This window comes from Drosophila subpulchrella, chromosome 3R, assembly GCF_014743375.2.
Source record: "Drosophila subpulchrella strain 33 F10 #4 breed RU33 chromosome 3R, RU_Dsub_v1.1 Primary Assembly, whole genome shotgun sequence".
Taxonomy (NCBI): domain Eukaryota; kingdom Metazoa; phylum Arthropoda; class Insecta; order Diptera; family Drosophilidae; genus Drosophila; species Drosophila subpulchrella.
The window spans coordinates 5,726,732-5,748,347 of record NC_050609.1 but is presented as its reverse complement, the minus strand read 5'-3'; the positions used below and the strand labels follow the sequence as shown (position 1 = coordinate 5,748,347).

Here is a 21,616-nt window from a genome sequence, read left to right as displayed (position 1 = left end):
TAAACAGTTGCGATAGGGAAACTATATACATATATATATATATATTAGTGGTGCCCTCGAGGTAAATTGTCTGAAATTTGCAGCTGAGAAAGTGGACAAGTGTGCTCGGCGGTTTTGATTAAGCACAAGGTGTTGATTGATTTGGAAACTCAAAGAGACTTAATTATTTTGAAGGGATTATGATGGTGATTACGGTTGCGATTGCGTTGCCAACGGGAAGCAATTAATTGGGGGATTAAGTTTCTTTTGTTCCCGCAGCCTTTCCTTTTCAATAATTTTCCATCGACTTTCATAATGAGTTCTGTCTGAGTGCCCGTCTCTCTCTCCCAAGCCAAAACCACAAAAACTTCAAGTTATGGTGAATTTTCCACACACATATTACTTTGTAAAGTTTCCACTGTTCGCCGCAGTTGGGAAGTTAAGCCAGTTAATTAAAAACGAGCTGAAGTCTGGGGGCGAAATTGTTGTATAAATTTAGCTTCCTAAATGAAAAATCCACCCATGAGTGCTGTTAACCTGATGATGAAAAGTAGGTAAAGCCGGAGACGACAACATATTTGCGATTATTTCCCACGCGGGCACTCAAGGCATAAAGAGCAATAAATTAAGAGGCGAGGCCAGCGACGAAGGATGTCCTGGCAAGAGGATGTCTTTGAAGCGGGTTCCTTGGGCCCCCGAAGGCAGTGGAGGCAGCGAAGAACCACTTCAGGTGTAGATGAAAAATGTAATTATTTCGTAGATTTGCTCCCGTTATAAAATAAACAGGCGGAAGAACAGTATTTGCAGATGCTGGGCCGCGGGATAAACCGCCACCAAAAATCCAAGCCAGGCACTTCAAAAGGCCAAGCTCTTAAAATGTTAAACGAACGTTTGACATTGCACAAGAAAAAATTTATTTGTAGAAATTGTATGAAAAAACAGAATTTAAATTTAGGAACAATTGATTGATTTTTAAAACGTGTGATATCATATTAATGAAGTAATTCTAGTATTTAAAATTTTTATGCCAGTAAATCGAACTTATTTAATTTTTTCAATTATGGAACTTGAGTACTTAGTTTTCTGTATAACCCATATGATTGAAATTGAAAGATTTTTAAATATTCAGGGCTGTATAGCTTTTATAGCCCTAAAATTCGTATTATTTTAAAACCCTTCTTTTTCCAAGTGTGCACTCGAATAAATAGTTTCTGGCAAAATGAGTTCAACGTTTCTCAAAAGAACCCAGAGCAAATAGCGAGGGGCGAATGGAAGACGTAGACGAAGGCTGATGCTCATTAATTAAGGAAGTGGCAAATGAAAAGCCTGCGAAAAACGCTCCCAGGACGTCTTTTTTGGTTACTGACCTGATCACCAGGCTCAACATTTCTGAGCTGGGCATAAATATATATATATACCATAAGTAAGGTAGGGTAAGGTAACCTGTGCAGGGGATGTATGTATATAAATCAGTTTTATTTGCTTTCACTTGTTCTGCTCTAATATTTTTTTGGGCCACTCGCCCCGGCATCATTTGTTTGCCCCGGCGTCGACAGCTGCTTGTGGCTTTCAACTGGTCCCCGGTCCCCATTGCAGTTTGTTTTCCCCCCTTTTTGCCTGCTCAAACAAAAAAGTCGAAAATTAAATTATTAATTTATTGCCCGTTGCTTGGGAGCCCCACCGTTTCTATGGACCATTCACTCCTGATTTTCAGCAAAAACCAGCAGAACCAGAACCAGAAAAAACAAAAGCAAAGCTAGAAACGAGAGAAATTCACGTTGCTGTGGCACAACATTTCGCGGTTTCCTTCGACATGCACCCTCGGCTCGCTAATTATTCATAAATTAGGCGCAGAAAGACGGGGGACTTCATTTGCCGTTTGTTTGTTTATTTAACAATTTGCTCGGCCGGCACAAGTGCGGCAAAATGTTCTTTGATTGGAGTTAATGTGCTGGCCGAAACATGGATCGATGCTGGGAAAAGGTTTTTGGAGTGGGAAAAGCCCCATGAAATAGTTTTGGTAATTAAGAAGTAAGTAAGCCGTATCCCAATTAAGAAATATATTTCTTTGAACAGCCATGGTTATATGTTTTCATATAATTAAAAAAATAGCACAATATTAAGACAATTTGCTTATTTATAAATAAATTCCTTGGGACTTGGGCTATTTTAAAATTATTCATGTTTATATATATATTTTGTTAGGCTTTCAAAAAGTGTGTCTTAGTACTTACGATATTTCTCCAAATGGGGTGAATGCGTCTTTCAGCTGTTGCGTTTCGATTTCGGCACTCAGATCGCCCACAAAAATGTGAAACTGTTCTGTAAAGACAAAAGCGGAGACAAATTCAGCGGCAATTACGGTATATGGGGGCAGGAGTAGGAGTTAAACTATAGTTGCTTAGTTTTGCCACTGGCCGAGAGACCAGACAAACCGCACTCGACGATGGCCCAGACAGACACTGGAGATGGGATGGCCATGTGTGTTCGGCCATGTGGCAACTGGCTGAAATCGCAACGTGCAATTGTCCACCCCCGACTCGAAGAGTCCCCCAGTTGGCCCAGTTGGTGTCTGTTGCTGATTTGGGGCTTGACATTATCAAATGCCGCCTGTCAGCCCGGCTGCCCGGGATCTCTACCACCCGGAGTCCTCCGCCCAGAATCATTTCCCTGAGACCCAGAGCCCGTCACTCTAGTTGCCACTTTGCTTGCCGGTTGTTGCCGGCTATTTTCGGCACTCTGGCTTCGGCTCCAGCTCACAGTCAGTCCAGAGTCGGCCCAGAGCCAGAGCCAGGGTTTCTGGTTCCGCATCCGGTTGCAGCTGCAATCGCCGGGTGAAAAGTGCCAGCAGCCAGGAGCCGGCGGCCAGGTGGACATGGACACGAGTGTCATCACAAGTGCGCCAACGTGTCATGTTTGCATGCACGCGCTGCCAACAAATACAGGCAAGCACATATAAAGTGGTTTTCTAGCAAGGATATCTATCAAGAATTCGTTTGGAGGTATAGGTATTCTACATAAGAGAACAGTGTTTTTTTTTCTAAAAATTATTTATGATTTCAGGAATGTCTAAAAAATTTGAATACCAAATCATCTTTAATCCATTTAAATTATTAAAAAAAAATTATTTTAAAAACAGAACCGGGCTTAAAAAGTATCTTATCTTAATTTTAAAATAGTAAAATATACAATTAAATCCTTTTAAAAAAAATTTAAAAAATTGTTATGGTATTTCATTGAGGCTTGCCTGTACCCACGGCCCCATCCGGTATCCTGAAACTGCTTTTCGGCTCGCGTCCGTGCCAAAATGACATAGTTTCGCATTACAAGGAAATTGCACTTGAATGTGCCAGTCGGTGGTGTATGGCTGATGGGCGTGGCAGGCCCTAAACTCCTACACCACCGCCCACGATTCCCAAGCCCCCTACCCCCTATTCCCTAGCCACTACCCACCTCATCATGTGTGCAGTGGAAACAGAGTTGACAAATATGCCAAAAAAGAAAACTCCCACGGCGACATGAATTACAATTCTGGTGGGTGGTTGGGTGGTGCTGCGCGTCGTCCCGTAGCTGTGGATACTTTCGTTTGTCCGTCCGTTTGTCCGCCGGAGCGACAGGAAGTTGTGCTAAGCGTCATTTCCGTTGTTTTGAGTGATTGCAATTGAGATACGGTTTTTGCGGTTTCTTTTTTTGGGCCACCGCTGGGATCGCTGTCTCCCCGTCCTTCTGTCTGGCCAATGGAGCACGTGTCGACGCTTCTCTTTTCACTTAAGCGGTTTAAATTCCGCTCGAATCGGATGTCTGCCTAATGTGCTGTAAAATGTGCCCTTAAAGATTCACTCAGGAAAAAATCTTCCAATGGAATAAAATATTTAAAGCAAGAATACATTTTTAGAAAACAGTTCCTTCTTTTTCAAAGGATTGAAACATTTATTTAGGAAACATACAAGTTATATTTATTTAACTTAAGGAAATTAAGATAGGTTTTTTAAACTAAAAGTAAAGGTAAAGAGTTATTACTTAGAAAAAATCTTAAGAGGCTTGCAATATACATTACTTAAATTACAAAGAATTTTCTAACAAATTATTTTTAAAGTTTTTTTTTATCAAAAAAAGTCTTAGCCCTTTGAACTACCAAGAGTTTTCTTATAATTTCCTTATAAGTTTTTTGTAAAATATATAATACACCTTTTTTAAAACATTCAATAATTGGTATAAAAATAAGTCAAATTCCGATAAAGTTTAAACTTGAAAACTCCCAAAAATGGTTTCCGTGTAGGTCACGCAAAAAGGATTAAAGGGAAAATATTTGACTGGGTCGGGCATTCGACTGGAATGGAATGTTGCCATTTTGATGTTGACACTCAAATGCCTTTATCTCGGTGGTAATAAATTGTTCGGCAAATCCCCCAAATCAATCGCTGACCAATTTATTTTATGCAATCTCTGCATCTGACACGACCCCTGGCCCTCCAAAACCGAGCGGAGCCAACAATTTATTGCCCTAACTAACAAAACTGCAGCTGCAATCGCTGCGTTTACAAACCGTCTTTCCCCTGACCTTTCACCCCTTCATCCTTTTATCCCCCCACCCCTGGATCCCACCCATACGGAAACAAAAACAAACCGTGCCGAAAAACAAATGCACATTAAATCTGCACCAGTTACAAATTTTTGTTGGTTTTGGTCAATTGGTCAGTCGCAAAACAATTTGGACAGGGCATTTTATTTGCCAGCGGCAGATTTTTTAGCTTTTTCTGTGTGTGTGTGGGCCATTCGAACGGGGAACCGGGGCCAATTAAGTTCCAGTCCATAAAATTTGCATCAAAAGGCGACCATTGACCTTTGGGCGTGTCCATAATTAAGAGCCTAAAAATATACCCATCCGGCGGGGCCTGCATTACGCACAGTTCAGTTCCACAATTAAAGAGTCCTTGCCGCGTTGGGGCTCCATTAAAAGCCGGGCCAACTTCCCAGCGAGCGGGCATAAAGCAGCTGGCCAAAAGAATTCACAGCCAAACACCAGAGCACGAAAATGAGCGAACATCAACGGCGGGGGAATGGGAATGCCGGGTGGTACGTAATTCCACATAAAAATATCGTAAATCTTAAATTAGAAATTTCGCACATTAAAAACTTGGAAATTGCATTTGGCTTTCTGACTTCAACTTGGTCGTCCGCTGGCATTCGGGCAAATGGTGAGAAATTCAAGCGGAAAACATCCTAAAATCTACATGAGGAAAAATAACTTCAAGCAATTATTAAAACCTATCCTTTCAGAAAACTAATGTCTTAAGAAGATATTTCTTGCAGATAGGTAGCTTTGGTATTTAATATAAATATTCGATCTTTAAATATAGGATATTTATATTTTAAGGGACCTAATTTCTAAACAAATTGTTAACATTTTGCTTCCAGTGCATAAGTATTTCTGCCCGATTCTGTTTGTATTTCAATGTGTATGTGTGGTAACAGAACGAAGCTTGGCCAAAGTCGGAGAGGAATCAAGGATCCCGGGACTGGCCTGCATAAAGTCCATTGGCGCACATTTTTAATGAGTTGGACATAAAAAAGTTTTAGCTTTTGAAAAGCTGCTGTTGAAATGAAGCCAATGAAACCCTCACAAACACCCAGAGTGCGATGGTAAGTGAGGGGGATGAGCGGGATGAACAGTGACTTGGTCTGCGGCCCATTGTCTCTGCGGGGATTTGAGTGTTGTCCTGCCTGTCGTCTGCTGTTTTATTGCATAATCGTGAGTCAATCAGCGGCCAGAGGGAACCCTTGGCAGATCCTGCAAGAGCAGGAGGTCCTCCCAATGTACTACCCCCCACTTCAGTGGATCACGCATTCGCTGGTTCGACCTTCATCAATGCACGTCAGCTAATAAATACGTGCTGCATTTTGTCCTGACCTCCCCAGAGAAAATGCCAGAGAGCAAAGGGGAAATCGGTCCCCCATGCAATTAAATTTCACTTCAGCTATACCGGTTCGCTTTAATTTGCCGAATTTAATTGAATTGCGAGCACATCAAATTGCGCATACGCCCCGTGGTACGCAAACACACACACCCGCACAAGCGGTCGCAAAAAGTTCAAAAACATCGTATTGCGATAAAAATGTACTCTAATTTCGTTCAAATTATAGATTTGTATGGTAATGCGTTTCAATTTGCCGGCATTTCTAATTCATTTCCTGCGCTCTCTCCATTATCGAGCCAAATTCAAACGATGAGCCATTAAACGAGGAGTGGCTATCTAAACTGCGCTGCTCTCATTACGGACTATAAATTAGCGATTCCCACGCGATCAATGGACAATCAATACACCACATGAACTTGGTAGCTTTTGTTTATAAATTTCGTTTCATGAAATATAAGGTTTTTGGTTAAATAAAAAAGGAGACCTCTCAAAAAGGCAGATCATAATAGTTTAAGGTGATTTTGAACCTGTATTTTTGTTGTCCTTTCTTCTCTCGAGCACTTGAACTCTTTTTTTGGAGCGCCGTTTTTTTTCTGGCGTTTGTCCAAACCGGAGTGACTACAAATGTGGTTGAAATGTGCGCGAAAAGCGGCAAACCGCAAAAGTAGCTGAGCAAACACAAATGTGCCAGGCCAAATCGACAGAGAAAAAAGCGATAAAATGGTTTGTGGAACGGAGGTAAACACTACTACATGTTCACCGACAAGTGTGACGGACATGGACATGTGTATGCCACACCCCCTTTGCCAACCGCCCCCGCCTTACCACTCGACGGCAGAAAATGCAAAATGCAAACACAAATATAAACACAGATGCTAACTAACCACATCAACATATCTGCCTGTGTGCGAAGTTTAGACTGCTGTGCAAACATATGAAAATGGAGATTTTCACGATGGTCCATTTTGATGTATTTTGCACGGGAAATTATGTTACAATGCCACTTGTATTTGCATCGCCCGAAAAGCCGAGCAATTATGATGGGAAAAGCGGGGATAACAGATCCTGTACACTTTTCATACGGGCCCTCGACATTGGAAATGCATGGCCTCTTGAATTAAATCAACAGCAACTCAAGCTGAAAATGCCGTGTAAACGAAATGGGAGTATATCCCGGCCATCCCCGGATCCATTTTCGAGTGCCCCGGGGCGTATTATAGCCATGGGCAACGCATCTGCTGGCCAAGAGTGCCCTTGCCATGGCCCATTGTGTTGCCCGAATATAATTCATGGCTCAGCCAGACGAATCCCACCGTCAAGCTTTTCGGATAATATAAATGCGAGAGGTGGACTAAAAAAGTTAAAGCCCTATGATGAAATTTAAATTTGATGGGAAATTGTATACCTTTGTTATACCATTTTAACGAAGGTGGACTACAAAAATATTTATTTAGAAAAATAAGCCCAAACCTTCTATAAGCGTATTTCAGTGTTATTTGTTACACTTCTCGGGAAGAGCGTGTTAAATGAATAGTTATATTTTAACAAGGTAGCATGGGATGAAATATATTCTAAAAGTATTGAATATCACGATTTTAGCAACAATGCTATTCAATACATTTCCAAAATCTGTATTGTTTTGTTATAATGATGTAATAGAAGACAGGGACACATGAATCCACACTACCATGAATTTTCCAAAAATGTTTGCAGCGAATGCCAGTTATTAAAGCGCTTTAAATGCCTCAAAATCCTGAATAGTTTTCCTCCGGAACCCGTACTGCTGTTTATCAAAGTAAACTCTGCATTTTGGGAGCCAAGTTTCCCTTTGTTGTTTACATTGTCAAATGGATTCGGAACCGCCGTTTGCACCGCCGCCGTTAAAAGCGAAGCGTAAAAGTGCCACAAAAGTTGCCATATACGTGGGGTGAGGGCTAAAAGCGAATGGATTAAAACACGTGAAGCACGCGACCTCAAAGCGCATTATTTGTTGTAAAAAAGTATTACACTCGCACACATTGGGCTGAAACCAAATGGCAATCACACACACACACACACATACTGAGACAGAGAACGAGTGGCAGGGAAAACCTAATAAGCTTTTGTGCAATTGCAAGCCATTGTGCTGCAGCTTTGCCCGGCCAACCCACAGAAAGCTAATTCAAACACCTGCCACAAAAGGTAGGAAAAAGCCGTGTGTGAGAGCTGAGAATATGCAAACGTCGAATGCAAAAAATGGGGGGATAAAAGCGAAAGGATTTTGCCAGCCGCAAATGCAGGCAGCGCGTAACATTTAGCCTGCCAGCGGTGGTTCGGTGGCTTGGTGGCCCGGTGGTGCAATGGCTGTGGTGGTGCATTAACACATGCGCCAATAAGTATGCAATGCGCTGTGACATTTTTAACGCTTTCGACAAAGACAGGCGGCGGCAACAACAATGCTCCTATCTCTATATCACCCCCTCTCACTCGCTCACCCTGTCGCCTTCTCTTTCACCGTCTGTTGCACAGGAAATCACGATTACAGTGAGTCAAATGCGGCAATACACAGAGAAAAATCGTTCTTAATTGGACTTCCAGTTTGATTTGAACATGTGATCTTTAAAAATGGAAAAATTTACAACATCAGATAAAGCGTTTAATCAAGGGTGCTACACAAATTACTGCAATTTTTAAATCCCTTTTATATGTCAAGTATATGTAAACTGAACTCATATCAAAAGTCGAGTATCCTTTTTTTACTGCATACTTTTAGACACCTAAAATAATATATAAATGTAGTTTGAAAACCATAGTGAGTTGCATTGCAATCCCTAAGATGTTATCAATTATTTTTTAACCCATGTTAGTCAAAGGTAGTATCGGTAATAAGTATTACAATTGATTCCAACTCCGAAGGAATCTTAGTAGACAAAATTAATTGGGATTTACAAACTAAAATATGAGTTTTTAATATATTGCCCAAGGAAACAAAGATGCAATGGGTTTAATCTTTATTTTTTTATGCATTTTTCAAGCCATAATAAAATATTTTCTTGCCCTGCACGAGCAGCATCAGTTGCATGTAGAATGTGTAAGCATGTCGCTGTTTGCTGAGTGACAAAATTAGATTTAAATATGCCCCGCCCGCGAACGCCCCTTGGCGAAATGTCACCGCATGTCCTGCGCTTGCTCCTGGAAGCTCTCATCCCGATGAAAATGAGCTGTCGGCGGGGCGAAGTGTTTTTTGTCGCGCATATGGGACGCCAGCATTTAGCTGATTGTTTTTTATTTTTATTTTATACAACGAGCTCGGCTGAAAGTTTTCACTCCAGCTTATATATAAAAATCAATTCCCTATCCGTACACACGCTTATGCGAAAAGTTTTCCCATGAAACTTGAGATGCTTATTCCTCCACAATGGAACAATGGCGGCTATACACAGGGGGATTACATATTTTCAATATGATTATTTACATTTGATAATTACTGTGAAAGCTGGGTAAGCTATTACGAAATATTGATCCGATTTATACAGACCTAAGGGCATAACGCTCATTAAAAAACACTTGGCCTCATTTCTTTGTTTCAATTTTTGTTTTTTGTTTTTTTTTTTTGGCAACTGCTTCTTTCATTTCCGCCCATTGTCTTGTCAATCGACTTGGATCCTTGAATCGCCTTCCTTTGGATCCGCCGCTGCCGCTGTCGCTGCCACTGTCTTTGTCATTATGAAACGTAAAACGAAAACGATTTACAGTAATGCCAACACTTTGCCACCCTGCCAGTGTCTTTTCCGCTCCACCTTCCCGTCGTCCTTGTCGCCGCCCGACATTGTTGTTAAATGAAGAAAGTATTTTTCAAATGCGAATTTCCGTTATGCTCCTCGCCCTCGACATGAAGACATTTTTGACTATTGTCTGGCGGAGCAGCGAGCTAAAAGTAGAAGCTGAGGCAGCCGAAAACAGCAACAAAGTCGGTGCACTTGAAGAAATACAGAATTTCTAGCTTAAAGAAGTTTTCTGGTGGTAAGATATTGGAAACCACAGTGGGTTTAGCCACAAGGCGCTTAAAATCACTCCGAAAGGTGTCTAAAAGTATGCAACAATATTTTTAGAATACATAATTAAGATGGCTGCATACCTACTTTCGAATTTTGCTGCACCTAAAATAGAATTTTTAAATCATTCTCCTTATTTATTGGTTCGGTTTTTAAATCTTTTTTAAAGAAACAGCATTTATTTATACAAAAAGTATGTTAAAAATCATAAGTTTTTTTTTCAGTGTACAAAACTATTGCCAATGACAACGACAACGACTACGACAACGAAAGACGATGAGCACGACGCTGATGATGGCAAGCGTTTCCGCTTTTGTTGTTGTCACCGTTGTTGCTGCCTCAGTTGTTTTTGTTGTTGCTGTTGTCCTGGTTGCTGTGCGCGGGACACACAAAACATTGAATGACATTATCCTTTATTGCTTATCCCACGCCTTGCTTTGTGTCCTGTGGCCCGCGTTAACAGCTGTGCGCCCCATACACATTGCCACGCAAAATGGTCGAAGGAACTGCTTTTTTGGGGCACTGGGGGCAAAAAGTCAAAAGGGCATACGCGGCGTATGCGTAATATTAACTAGAACTTGCAGGACAAGTGGTTTGTGTGTGTGTGTGTGGCGGGGTGAAAAGATCAGGGGCAGCCGCATTGTGTCCACCAGGACAAACTTTTTCATTTCCCCGCGGAAAAATTTTCGAAAAAATTTCATTTCCCAACGACTGAAGGAAAAACTTTGCACCAAAGACATAGAAACTAGTTAGGAGGGCGGATATAGGAGGGGGCTAGTTGAAAGTGGGGCCAACAAAGCTGAAAAAGTCATGTCGTTTCATTTCCCAGCCACCCACCCACTCACTTACACTCATACACACACACACACAAACGCATTTCACGAAATAAAGTATTCAAATAAAATATGCTAAAATCTTTGAAGTACTTCAAATAGCAAAAAGTAGAAAAAGAACCCAAACGAAACGAACAAAAAGAAAACGCCACACAGAAACAGTCGAAAACTTTTGATAGAGAAAAGGGATAGAGAAACGGGAAAGGCGGGGGGTTTTTGGGGGAAATGGGAAAGCCAGGGAAAGCAAAACTCCGCATAAAAGGCATCGAGAGAAATAAAGAAATGGCAGGCGAAATGGCAATAGCCAGGCACAAAAAGTAAATATCGTTTATGTTGTCATAACGCGCAGTGCCCTGCAGCCAGCCCGCACCACCCACTTTTAAGGGCCGCACCACCCCAAACACCCGCACCACCCAACCACCCACAGATTGAGCTCCACCACAGCCTTATCATTTGAATTTTCCGGCGACGTGTTTGTCGAGCTGGAGCCGATAAAGATGCGATAAAGTGAGAACAAGTTGTCGGGCAGCCGGAGAAAAGTTTTGACCGAATTCTGACTTTTGGCCGGCTCGAGTTGACGGACATTATTCGGCCAGCAGAATTGGCAATTTGTGTAAATTATTGCCTTAACTTTTTCCCCGGCAAACTTTCCCTTGATATTAATATGATGTTATAAGAATTCATTTGATTATTTCAAACGTTTGACGACACATTCCCCATTTACCTCCTCCCCCTTCGAGCATACTTAATTAAGCAGAAACGTTGCACAAAAGTTTCCCCGAAAATTGTATTAAAAATTCATATTTGCCTCGAAATTTGCTCGGCGTCCGCACACATGTAAAATTCACAGCTGTTAGATTTAATTTGACTGCAAATAATATATGAACAAGGCGGGTATTTGTCTTGCTGGTGGGAAAACTCGGCTCAAACTCAAACACTCGACACTTTGGCAACGAAAACTGTTAACGGAAATTTTGTGTAATGCCCGGCAGGCGGCTGAATTTATGCATTTTAAATGATATGTGAGAGTTTTTGGGTTTTCGGGTGAGGCGGCTGCAACAATATTTGGATTTGCCAATGTGTCGGCGCTCTGGCGGAATAACCAGCCATGTTTGCATTTCAACAAAATGCAGCCAACTTTTAGGCGCAAATTGTCGGCAGATTATATTGTTCTGCCTGTCAGGATGTCTGTATATATCTACGTATTTCTGTGTATATGTGCTCACTAATGCTGCGGCAAGTCTGCTGGAAATTATCCACATGCCAGACGATTTTCCATTGCAGATTCTGATATTTGTTTTTAATTTTTCTGCCAGTTTCTTTTCGCTCTGTGTGCTTTCAATTATCATTGTTTTGATTATTATTTTAATGTTTTGCACAAACATTTAGCTCATCCCAATTGTGCGACTCATCTGCATCTGCTGTCACATTTGCCCATGCTCTCTTTTATTTTGTGATGATGTTCGTTAGCCGCCTTTGTTTCGATATTATTTATTATTTTCGTTTTTGCGGTGCACAAATATTTTATTTTTGGGATAAGGGAACTGCAGGTGGGTGGTCTAAAGTTTTTCTATAGCTAAGATAAAATTAAAAATGAAATAAAAATTAATATGTAACAATTCCAAAGTGTTACTGAAATCCTTAAATTTTAAATATAGCCCACCGCCCTGCATACATTTTATTTGAGTGACCAATTCCTGCCACACCTGCGCCACATGTCATGGAAAACACTTGAAGCGTTATGTAACGCAATCATCTGTGCCTGGCCAACAGTTGTGTGATTTTCCCAAAGGAAAATATCTTTTTTAAGGGTTTATATTGATTCGTCTATTTGCGCTTCAAACGTGTCATTCGTTGTTTCCTTCGTCCACCGATTATTTTGCAAAAAGGACTGCCACTTCCTGCGGCTGCCTTGTCAAATTGTCATATCGAATTCAGCTGGCCAACAAGCTGCATTGATTTTGGCTGCCCGAGCAATGTCCTGGTCACGTTTATTGTGCAATCGTGGCAATAACGTTCAATTTGTCCCAGCCCCAAGAAGTTTGCAAGGAAAAGGAGTCAAAGGCCAGGGCAAAGTTCACCACAAAAGCAGTTCGATTTGAACAATTAGAAGGGGAATAAAGACAATTGCAATTCGATTTCGTTAGTACTTTTTAAAGTAGAATATCAGTGATGGAAAAGGTAGTACTTAAATTAGAATTAGAAAATAAACGAAATGATGTAAAGAGTTGTGTAAAATATTTTAGTTAAAGATTAAAATTTATTTTATTTATTTTATTTATTTGAACATACCCACAAAACGATTAAAGGGAGGTTTTTTTAATGTAACATATTATGTAGGATAAGTACTCTTGCCTTGAACACTTCCCTTCACTGCGGCCAACGTGTCGTATGCGCAACTCAAACGCATGCAATTGCTGCTGGTTTTCTGCATATAGCCACACATACACTATGGCCCACCCCCCGTTTTAGCCAAGTTAAAGCGAGCCAAGGCGAGCCACATTTATTGATGTCTCAATTTCCTTTGCCAAATCACCTATTACAAATCGACAGGGAGCTTTGTTGGTTCTTACAACTGCTTGTGATGGTGGTGCAGCAATTCGTACAAATTTGGCTGGCAAATAAAGCGCCTGGAAAAGCTGGAAAAGTAAAAATTACCCTTCTGGCTGGTAATGGTTGGCAATTTGTTTGGCTCTTGCCGTTGCCATTTTGGCCATTGCACAAACTGCAGATACGTGTGGGTGGTCTACAACGGAACGGAATGGAATGGATGGTGTTTGTAGCTGCACTCATTTGAGGTGAAATTGATAAGAGTGCCGCCGCCTTTTATGCCTCATTTCCAATAGATGGCGGCAAAAAAACCCCGCTCACTAATAGCAGTTTGATCATTCCATTACAGCTCGCTGCAGCTTGAAGCAATTTGCCACAAATTTCAATCAAACGTGCTCGCTAAAAAGTTGCCATAAGTTGCACCACCCACACAGGTGGTGGTGCCACGCCCCGTTCGCCCCAACGCCCACTCCCACCACTTACAGCTAACAAACTTTTACATTAAGACATTAGCGAAAAAGTTTTTTTACTCTTCTATTTTTATTTTTCTTATTTTATTTTGTGCCTTTCCCAGCGCTGTTTGCGATTTTTCTCTCATTCGGTTGCAGCTGCAACAACTTTCGCTCGAACTAATTTCTTATTTGTTTGGCTCTTGCGGTGCAGCGTGGAAAAGTGCGGGGAAAACTGAACTGGGACTGCCATGTGGCAGCGACTGGCCGGCAAATGGAGTCCTCCATTTTCATTTGCCCCCTCTCTCCGCCTCCTTTGCCGGCCAGCGGGATATTGCACATGAAAAACTTTTCGTATTTTCATTGGCTTTGATTCGGTTTTGCAAATGGCTTAGCATTGTTGAGGAGTCGAGAGTTAAGAGCTGATTGGATGATCTTTCGATGGCCGTGCAGTCGTAATGGTGGATAATGCTAATAAAAGCCAGCTGCGCAACGGATTCAATTTAAGTTTTGCCTAATTATGCGGATTTCTTTTAATCACTTAAAATGCAGCTGCTGCGGATTATACCTACTAATTATGTATGTATTTCGAGGGGGGCTAAAGGAATTCTAATTTCAGTCCTGCTTTCATATATTTTAAGCAGCTAAACAGGATCAAATCAGAGCCTTTCAACCATCTAAGCTGCACAGGCTGATCCATTTCATCCGCAGATATAATTTCCTCTCCATTTCCCAGCAACCACAACCTTGACATTTCCCCCACCCGCACCGCAGCACTTTAAAAATGCAAAACGCGTTAATGGCAGCCTGGGCAGCACCTGTGCCACATTGCCAGTGGTTTGGGTGGTGCGGGCGAGGAGTGATGGTGTCCACGTTATGGCTCGCTGCCCTTTTGCACCACCACTGCAACGCACTTGGCTGCGCTACGCAATTTCCGTTTCCGGTTGCGCAGGACCAGGGCCAAAGGCAGACACAACTGCAGGATAACATCCCGGCCTCATCCTTGGCAGCCATTTGGCGCACAAACAATCCGTTAACACTTTTCTGCGCTGCTCTTTCCTCTTTTTCATCCCACTTTCCGCTTGCCACCGCTCCTTGCAACTTTGTGGCGCTTGTTTCGGGGCTTCCGGACTGGGAAAACTCCTGTTGCTGTCGCTGACGCGACTCCAGGTTGTAAATTTCCATTAAATGTGCATTTTTGTACAAGTTTTTGAATTAAACTTTTTTCGCCCTGGCCATAGCTCAGCTGAGCTGGCTTGCTGGCAGAGCCACTGCCGAGCTTTTAGCCCGCTGCGCCATCGCCTGGCAATCTTGGCCAACCGCTCGGGCAAAAAAGTTTGTTCGCTACGAAACTGAAACAAGTTCATTTCCGAGGGTCTCGTTATGTTGCCAAATGCAGCAGATACGTTACGTGTAACTACACCAGGGGTAGTAAGAACCGAAATGGTTACTTAGTAGAGGTTCCATTAACTGGAAATGTTTTTTAAAGAGTAACGTGTTGTGAAAACAAATTGTAAGTTTAAGGATGAACTTAAAACAACAATTACTTAAAAATATTAATGAGAACAAATTAATGAACTTTAATATATGCTATATGATCTTCCACAAGGTTTAGTTTAAGGTATTGTATTAAATCATCAAATGTGTGTTAAATTGAATGTTCAACGAAATTATTAATTATTATAAAAAGAGTCTATGCTATTACCATTTTAGTTCTAGTTAGTTTTTGCATTTTTAAAAAAAATTCGTTCTACCGTGGAATTAACTCGCAAACTTAAGTATTTAAATCTGTTCCAAGAACCTCGCAGGTTTTCCTTGGCCTGTCTAATCTCTGGTCCAAAATTTTGTTAAGCTTTCGCTTTCAAATTCAGGCAAATGTTATAATTTTGCAAACCGCCCCCTTATTTTTCTGGCCACCACATCCAGATCCAGATCCCCATCCCCATCCTTATCCACATCCACATCCTCAGCCATATCCACACGGTGCATCTGTCGCTGGCTGGGCAAGTCATAAAAATCTCACGAAGGGTCAGGCTAAGTGGGACACTTGACCGGGGTTCAGGGGATTCCCAGAGCGGTGGCATGCTATTATTTTTAGAATATGACCGAAACATGCAAAAGATTTCTCGCTAGCAGTTTGCCAAGGGCTGGGCGAAAAATAGAGAGAGAGACAATGCAGCCATGGCTTGACACTGAAAAATGTGAAAATTATGCAGCAAACATTAAAGAAACTATGTAAATTGGCTGCTGCTTCTGCTGGGGGGCGTGGCCTCTAAAGGAGGTGGGAAGCCCTTTTCCCATACCCGTTTTCAACCATCAAATTTTATTTCCCTGGCAAGTTTGACTCACGCCTAATGGTTTTAATTAAGCGACTGCAACTCCGACTCGTGAGTTGCATGTCATGCATGAAATTCATTAGGTTCTGCCGACGTCTGCTTAGTGTTTTACTCGTCGAGAGTCGCGCTTTTCCAGCTTCCTTTGATATACTTATACTTGGCATTTTCTTAAGCAAAAACTTTGCTGGCAACTAAAACCAAACTTGACATAGTTTCGGCAAAAATTGCAGCTAAAAACTTACTTAATTTCTACCAACTGCACTTACTCTGCACCAACTGTCGCCGTAGGGGTGGTGATACTACTTCTTTTCCACTACCTACACTGAGAAAAATCTAAAGAGTCTTTTAAAAACATATGAACAGCTTGCTGATAGGCAGTTTGAATATTAAAGAAAATATTCAAAAGGTATAATCATTATTTCTCGACTGACTAACCAATAAGGGAAGACTTAAAATCTGGTCTGAAACAGAGGTTTCACATAAAATCCAACGATTGGTTATGGAAATAGAACACCCTTTCTCTCAGTGCACCCGTATTTCTGGAGGTGCACGCATACACACACACATGCCACTCTTATTTGCATAGTTAGTCAAGTTTTCTTTGGCCCAATGGGGATGGCCAAAATGGGGTCGGGTGGCTAAGACAGTGGCAACTGCTTCCCGCATGTGAAGAGTCCACTCACTTTGACACTATTTCAACAGGCAAATAAACATGGGGTTCCGGGTTTCGGGGGGCTTTTGCCGTCTTTTATTTATCTTTGACACTTGCTAATTTTTGTTGAGTTGTTGATGAAAATATTTTGCCTGGCAAGTGTCAACTTCTTAAGTTGTTTAGCAACCAAATACAACGAATTTGACTTGGCTCTCCAGGGGGGGCGTTTCGGGTTTAAGCGCACGACTGACGACTGTCACTCGCATTTTGCACCAGAAATTAGCCCGTCTAATAACTGAAATTCCATGGCCCAGGAATTTCGCCCGACTAAACGACGTACTGTGGATGAAATGATGCTGAAATCTGTGCAACGCTCTAATGATTGTTCATGTCAACAATTTGCAAAACTAAATGAACACATTTCGCAATCATAAATTATGCAATAGCTACCAGCTAGCAGTTTGCCCACAAACACATGTGTGCCAGTTGCCAGTTAGCAGTTGGCAGCAACTTGTTAGCCAACTAGGAGACTCCACTCGACTCGACTCGGCTGGCCATAAAACACAAAACAGGCAGCAGAAAACAGGCAACAGAAAACAGAAAACGACGGCAAGACACGGAGCCTGTTGAGGCCAACATGGCATACTGACAACATGTGTTCTGAGGTGAAGCTTATAAATAAATTATTGATAAGCATCTGGCATAGAGGAAACGTCAAAAGTTGTATGCTAAAATAAGCACGGGACACGGGACCAGTGACGTGGGAAACTTGTTGTGCTGGCTTTTGAATTTTTAAATGCATTGAAATTACTCCGGGAAAATCTCAAGTAAGTAGGATGAAAATTTAAATGGCACACCATAGCCGGGGAACACAAGGCGAAAAACGAGGGCAAACTTTTTGCAAGTTTGTTGCGCATTTTTAATTAATTTTCTTGTGCTCCTCGCTGCGCCCAACGGTATGCCATAGAATTTTTCGCGCGGGCTTTTAGCCATATTTAAACGGCCCACACTGCAGTGTGTGTGTGTGTATCTGTTAGTGGTGCATTGACATGTCAATAAGAAATGAAAATGAACATGAAGATGTATGTGCGCTGCCCGCTTGCCTGCCGGCGTTCTGAGCATCGACGGCGTTGCAATTAAAATTTTAAGACAAATTAAAAACGGAAAGCTGCCAGCCTGCACAGAGAGAAATAAAGTGTATAAATCAATTGAAATTCTTTTATTTAATAAGAAGTACAAAAAAGATAGTTTTTTCTTTACGAAGAGTAATATTTTATTGGCAGGATCAGGGTAAATTGTATGCTAAAGTGTTGTATTTTATCGGTTTCTAGTTCTATAAGCTTTTGATTAAAATTCACTTGAACTTACATAAGCCGACAACACATCGATATAATTTCATAATTTAAAACCTCTTAAGAAAGTGCTTTATGGAAAAAAACCAACTCCAAGTCACATCTTTCAAACAAACAGACTATAAAGGTTCCCAGAATATTGATTTATTTTAATAATGTTTCTAACTTTAATACTTAAATGCTTCTATATTTTTCTCCCAGTGCATTGCGTAACACTTGCCAATGCTGAAGAAATAAGCCAAGGAGCGATAAGAGTGAAAAGATTTGCACTTGGCTGCTGATTGCAGTTCCCGACTCGTGTCCCCAATTTGACATTTATGTGAGCGCAGGCAAGCGTTTCTTAATCGAAGCAACTGCGATTCCTTTCTTGGCAATTGTATGAGCACAGCTACACATGCACAATGTACATTGTGCATGTATATGTTAGCCAGGATATCGGCCTGCAGGCCAAGGCAAAGTTTGACATCCTCCTCCGCTTCAGAGCTGAAAGTTTTAATTAATTTATTTTGCCCAACATTCGCTTTGTCTCGCTGACGTTGTCTGTTTGCCTGGCAGCGGCTCAATAAATGTTTTTGCCCTGACCATAAATGATTTATTTGTTATTTATGCGTGCCATGCTGGACAAGTGATGGCTCCTTCTTTCGACGTCACAATCAGTCCAGTCAAACAACTTTATTTAATGTCAAAGTAAACACCCTGGCACAGCCTCAACGTTCTGTAGGAGGTGCACTTAAAAAAAATACATTTTAAACAAATTTCAGTCTGTTTTTTAAGTGAAACATTGCTAAAGTAAGCGAGTTTCTTTGCGATTTCCTTGATATAATGGCATGCAAAAGAATTTGTTTAAATTAATATATTTAATATTTCCTTTAAACTTTTTTTATAACAATTATTTGAAAATAACCTTGAATTCACAAATCACAAAATAAAATGTAACTTTAATTGAAATCAAAGAACGACTTTATCCTCACCTTAATTTGTTATAATTTAATAGACCTTGTAGATTGTTAGACTTATAAATTTCTCCTATTAAATTTCAGGCCTCTACAGTTTTCTTAGTGTACCTTTGGCCCACTCTGTCACCTGGAAATTCCGCTCATTTTCCCCATTTTCCCAACCCCATTTGCCAAACAGCCGCTGCTGCGTTTTTAATTTGCACATTGCGGTCGGCGGGGCGGATTGCGCGCGCATTTAAACGATTTTCGGTTAATTATACGCCGTTACATAATGACATTTGCGCAGAGCCACGCCCACAGCAACCGCCCACTTGCCATTGGGCTGTTAACCGAGCTTCCTGACGGCCAACCGACCGGCTTCCATTTCATTTCAAGTGTCTTGCGCTGTTTGTTCAGGCTCTGCGACTGTGAACCTCTGGTTTGCATTCCTCGCGGTTTCATTACCCAGCCACAGTTGCCGTTGACAGTTAGCCGGCATCTGTAGAGCCACCCACTGGGTCACCCACTGAGCCTCCCACTGCGCCACTCACTTCACCCACCCACAACCACCTACAACCTCCCACAACCACCCACACAGATGACAGTTCATAAATAGCAGCATATCCTTCTGTTCATTGGTATGTCGTCAGTGGGCCCAAAGCCTCAAAAGACAATCGCTGGAGATGAAATGCATGTGTCAGATTGCACAAAATACCAAAAGCGAGTGGCGTGCAGTGCATTAATTCCAGTGTGGCATTTCCAAGAAGGTATTCATTGCAAGATCTTTTAGTTATTATTTCCAGGATTTGTAAATTCCCTTTATAACAAAGTCAAATTAAACCAAATCGAGTTATGAATACACTAATTCGGGGTAAAACATAAATATCTAATGAACCAATTTAGTTTGAATTCAGTAAATCAATGATAATTATGAATTTCTTAATCATTGGCCATATACATAAAAAAAACCCTCTTAAAGCATTTAGAACCGCTTATGAAAATCGTGTGCTGCTTTGGTTTAATTTCAATAAAAATGTGTGTACTAGTGTTTTGTAAAGTTATATTTTGTTTTTAGTAAGCATTTTTTTACAAAATTCAATATTTAAATCATTGTTTATATTTTAAAAGTAAGAATTTATCGCATAGAGTAGAGCATGGTATGAAAAAAGTTTTACATTTCATAAGGCCTTTCAGTTTCCTTGTTTGTAATCGAATTATGGGTACTTTGTGAAATTTTTCTAATTACAATTACAATTACAATTGTCTTAAAAAAATAACTGGCTCCCCTCGATAGCCATTCAATATTCGTTGTTAAGCGAACATGACCGCAGAAACCATAAAACTAACAAGAATTCAACGTAAATTAAAATTAAATGCACCAGGGAATCGGTGCGAGAAATGGGCAAAAAATTGCGCCGGCAGCTAACAAAACTTTGTGTTGGTCAACAGTATTCTTTTTATCTTGCAATGTTGGCGGAAAAAATATTATATTACAAAAAGCGGGCAAACAAAAGCAAAGACAATAACACCAGCAACTATTTACCATATATCCCCCCCACTGATGATGAGATGAAAAAGATGGAATTATTGTTTGTATATGGCCGGGGATGATGCACACAGGCACAAACACGCATAAGGGCATGTGGCTGGATGCGTATTTATGTATTTAAATTCAATTAATAATTAAGGTGTAAATGCATTTGCATGCTGGTTAATTAAATTTGTGCGGCTTTATTAAAGGAAATTACGTATTTTAATGCGGCAACCACCGCAGAACCACCACTCGCAATAACAACGACAGGAAAGCCCCGATCAAAGGACGGTGTATGGCTGTGGGATAATGTAAATTCCGGATTCCCGCCAGCTGTTTGCCAGCGAGCTTAAAGCCAGTTCGAGCAAACACTTAAAGCCTCGAGTGGATGTGGATGTGGATGTGAATGGGTCTGTAGATGTGGATGTGGACGCCTGGATACGGATACACAGGCCGGGCGCATCTATAAATATTTCATGCGTTGCACTGCAGTCATTATGGCATTCATTAAATATAGAGTGCACGACATCCATACTCCAGCCATCCTACAACTGAAATCCCACCCACAGATACTGAGCGTCAACTAAAACCGCCTCGCACCCATAAATCTCCACCAGCCTCATCTTCCCCATGGCCCTGCCACCACTTTTGTCAGTAGTTATTCATATAAATATACAGTGGGTGTGGCGTAGTACAGTGGGTACCCTGACTCACTGACTCGGTCATGGTGTTAGTGTATTTCTGATTTGTGGTCTGACAGTTTAACCAAAACTGCATGCATGTAAATTTATTTGTGCTCATTTTTGTGGGACTGAGCATGGGGCACCGCCTTCCCCGCCACGCTTACATATGTCAAAATATTCAATTTATGCAGCGGCAGAAACAAAATGAGCCCAGAAGAACGACAGGGCCTGAATGGAGGGCGGGCTTTTCGCACAAGAGCAATGAGCCCGGAATGTCAGCCATTATTTGGCGTGTTCCTATTTCAGTTTTGACGCTTAATAATGGTGGAAGTGTAATAAGGATTTTGTTGCTTTGTATGCCTAA

The 21,616-nt window shown here is 41.2% G+C and overlaps 1 protein-coding gene across 9 annotated transcripts in view; it reads right to left on the bottom strand.

The window, feature by feature from the left end:
* The window catches only part of LOC119562897 (nucleolysin TIA-1), a 96,488-nt gene that overhangs the window by 39,429 nt on the left and 35,443 nt on the right, over positions 1-21,616 (bottom strand). For all 9 annotated transcript variants that reach the window (XM_037876018.1, XM_037876016.1, XM_037876024.1 and 6 more), the window contains exon 3: positions 2,214-2,301. In XM_037876018.1, coding sequence (XP_037731946.1) covers positions 2,214-2,301 — 88 coding nt within the window. The remainder of the gene's footprint in view (positions 1-2,213; positions 2,302-21,616) is intronic.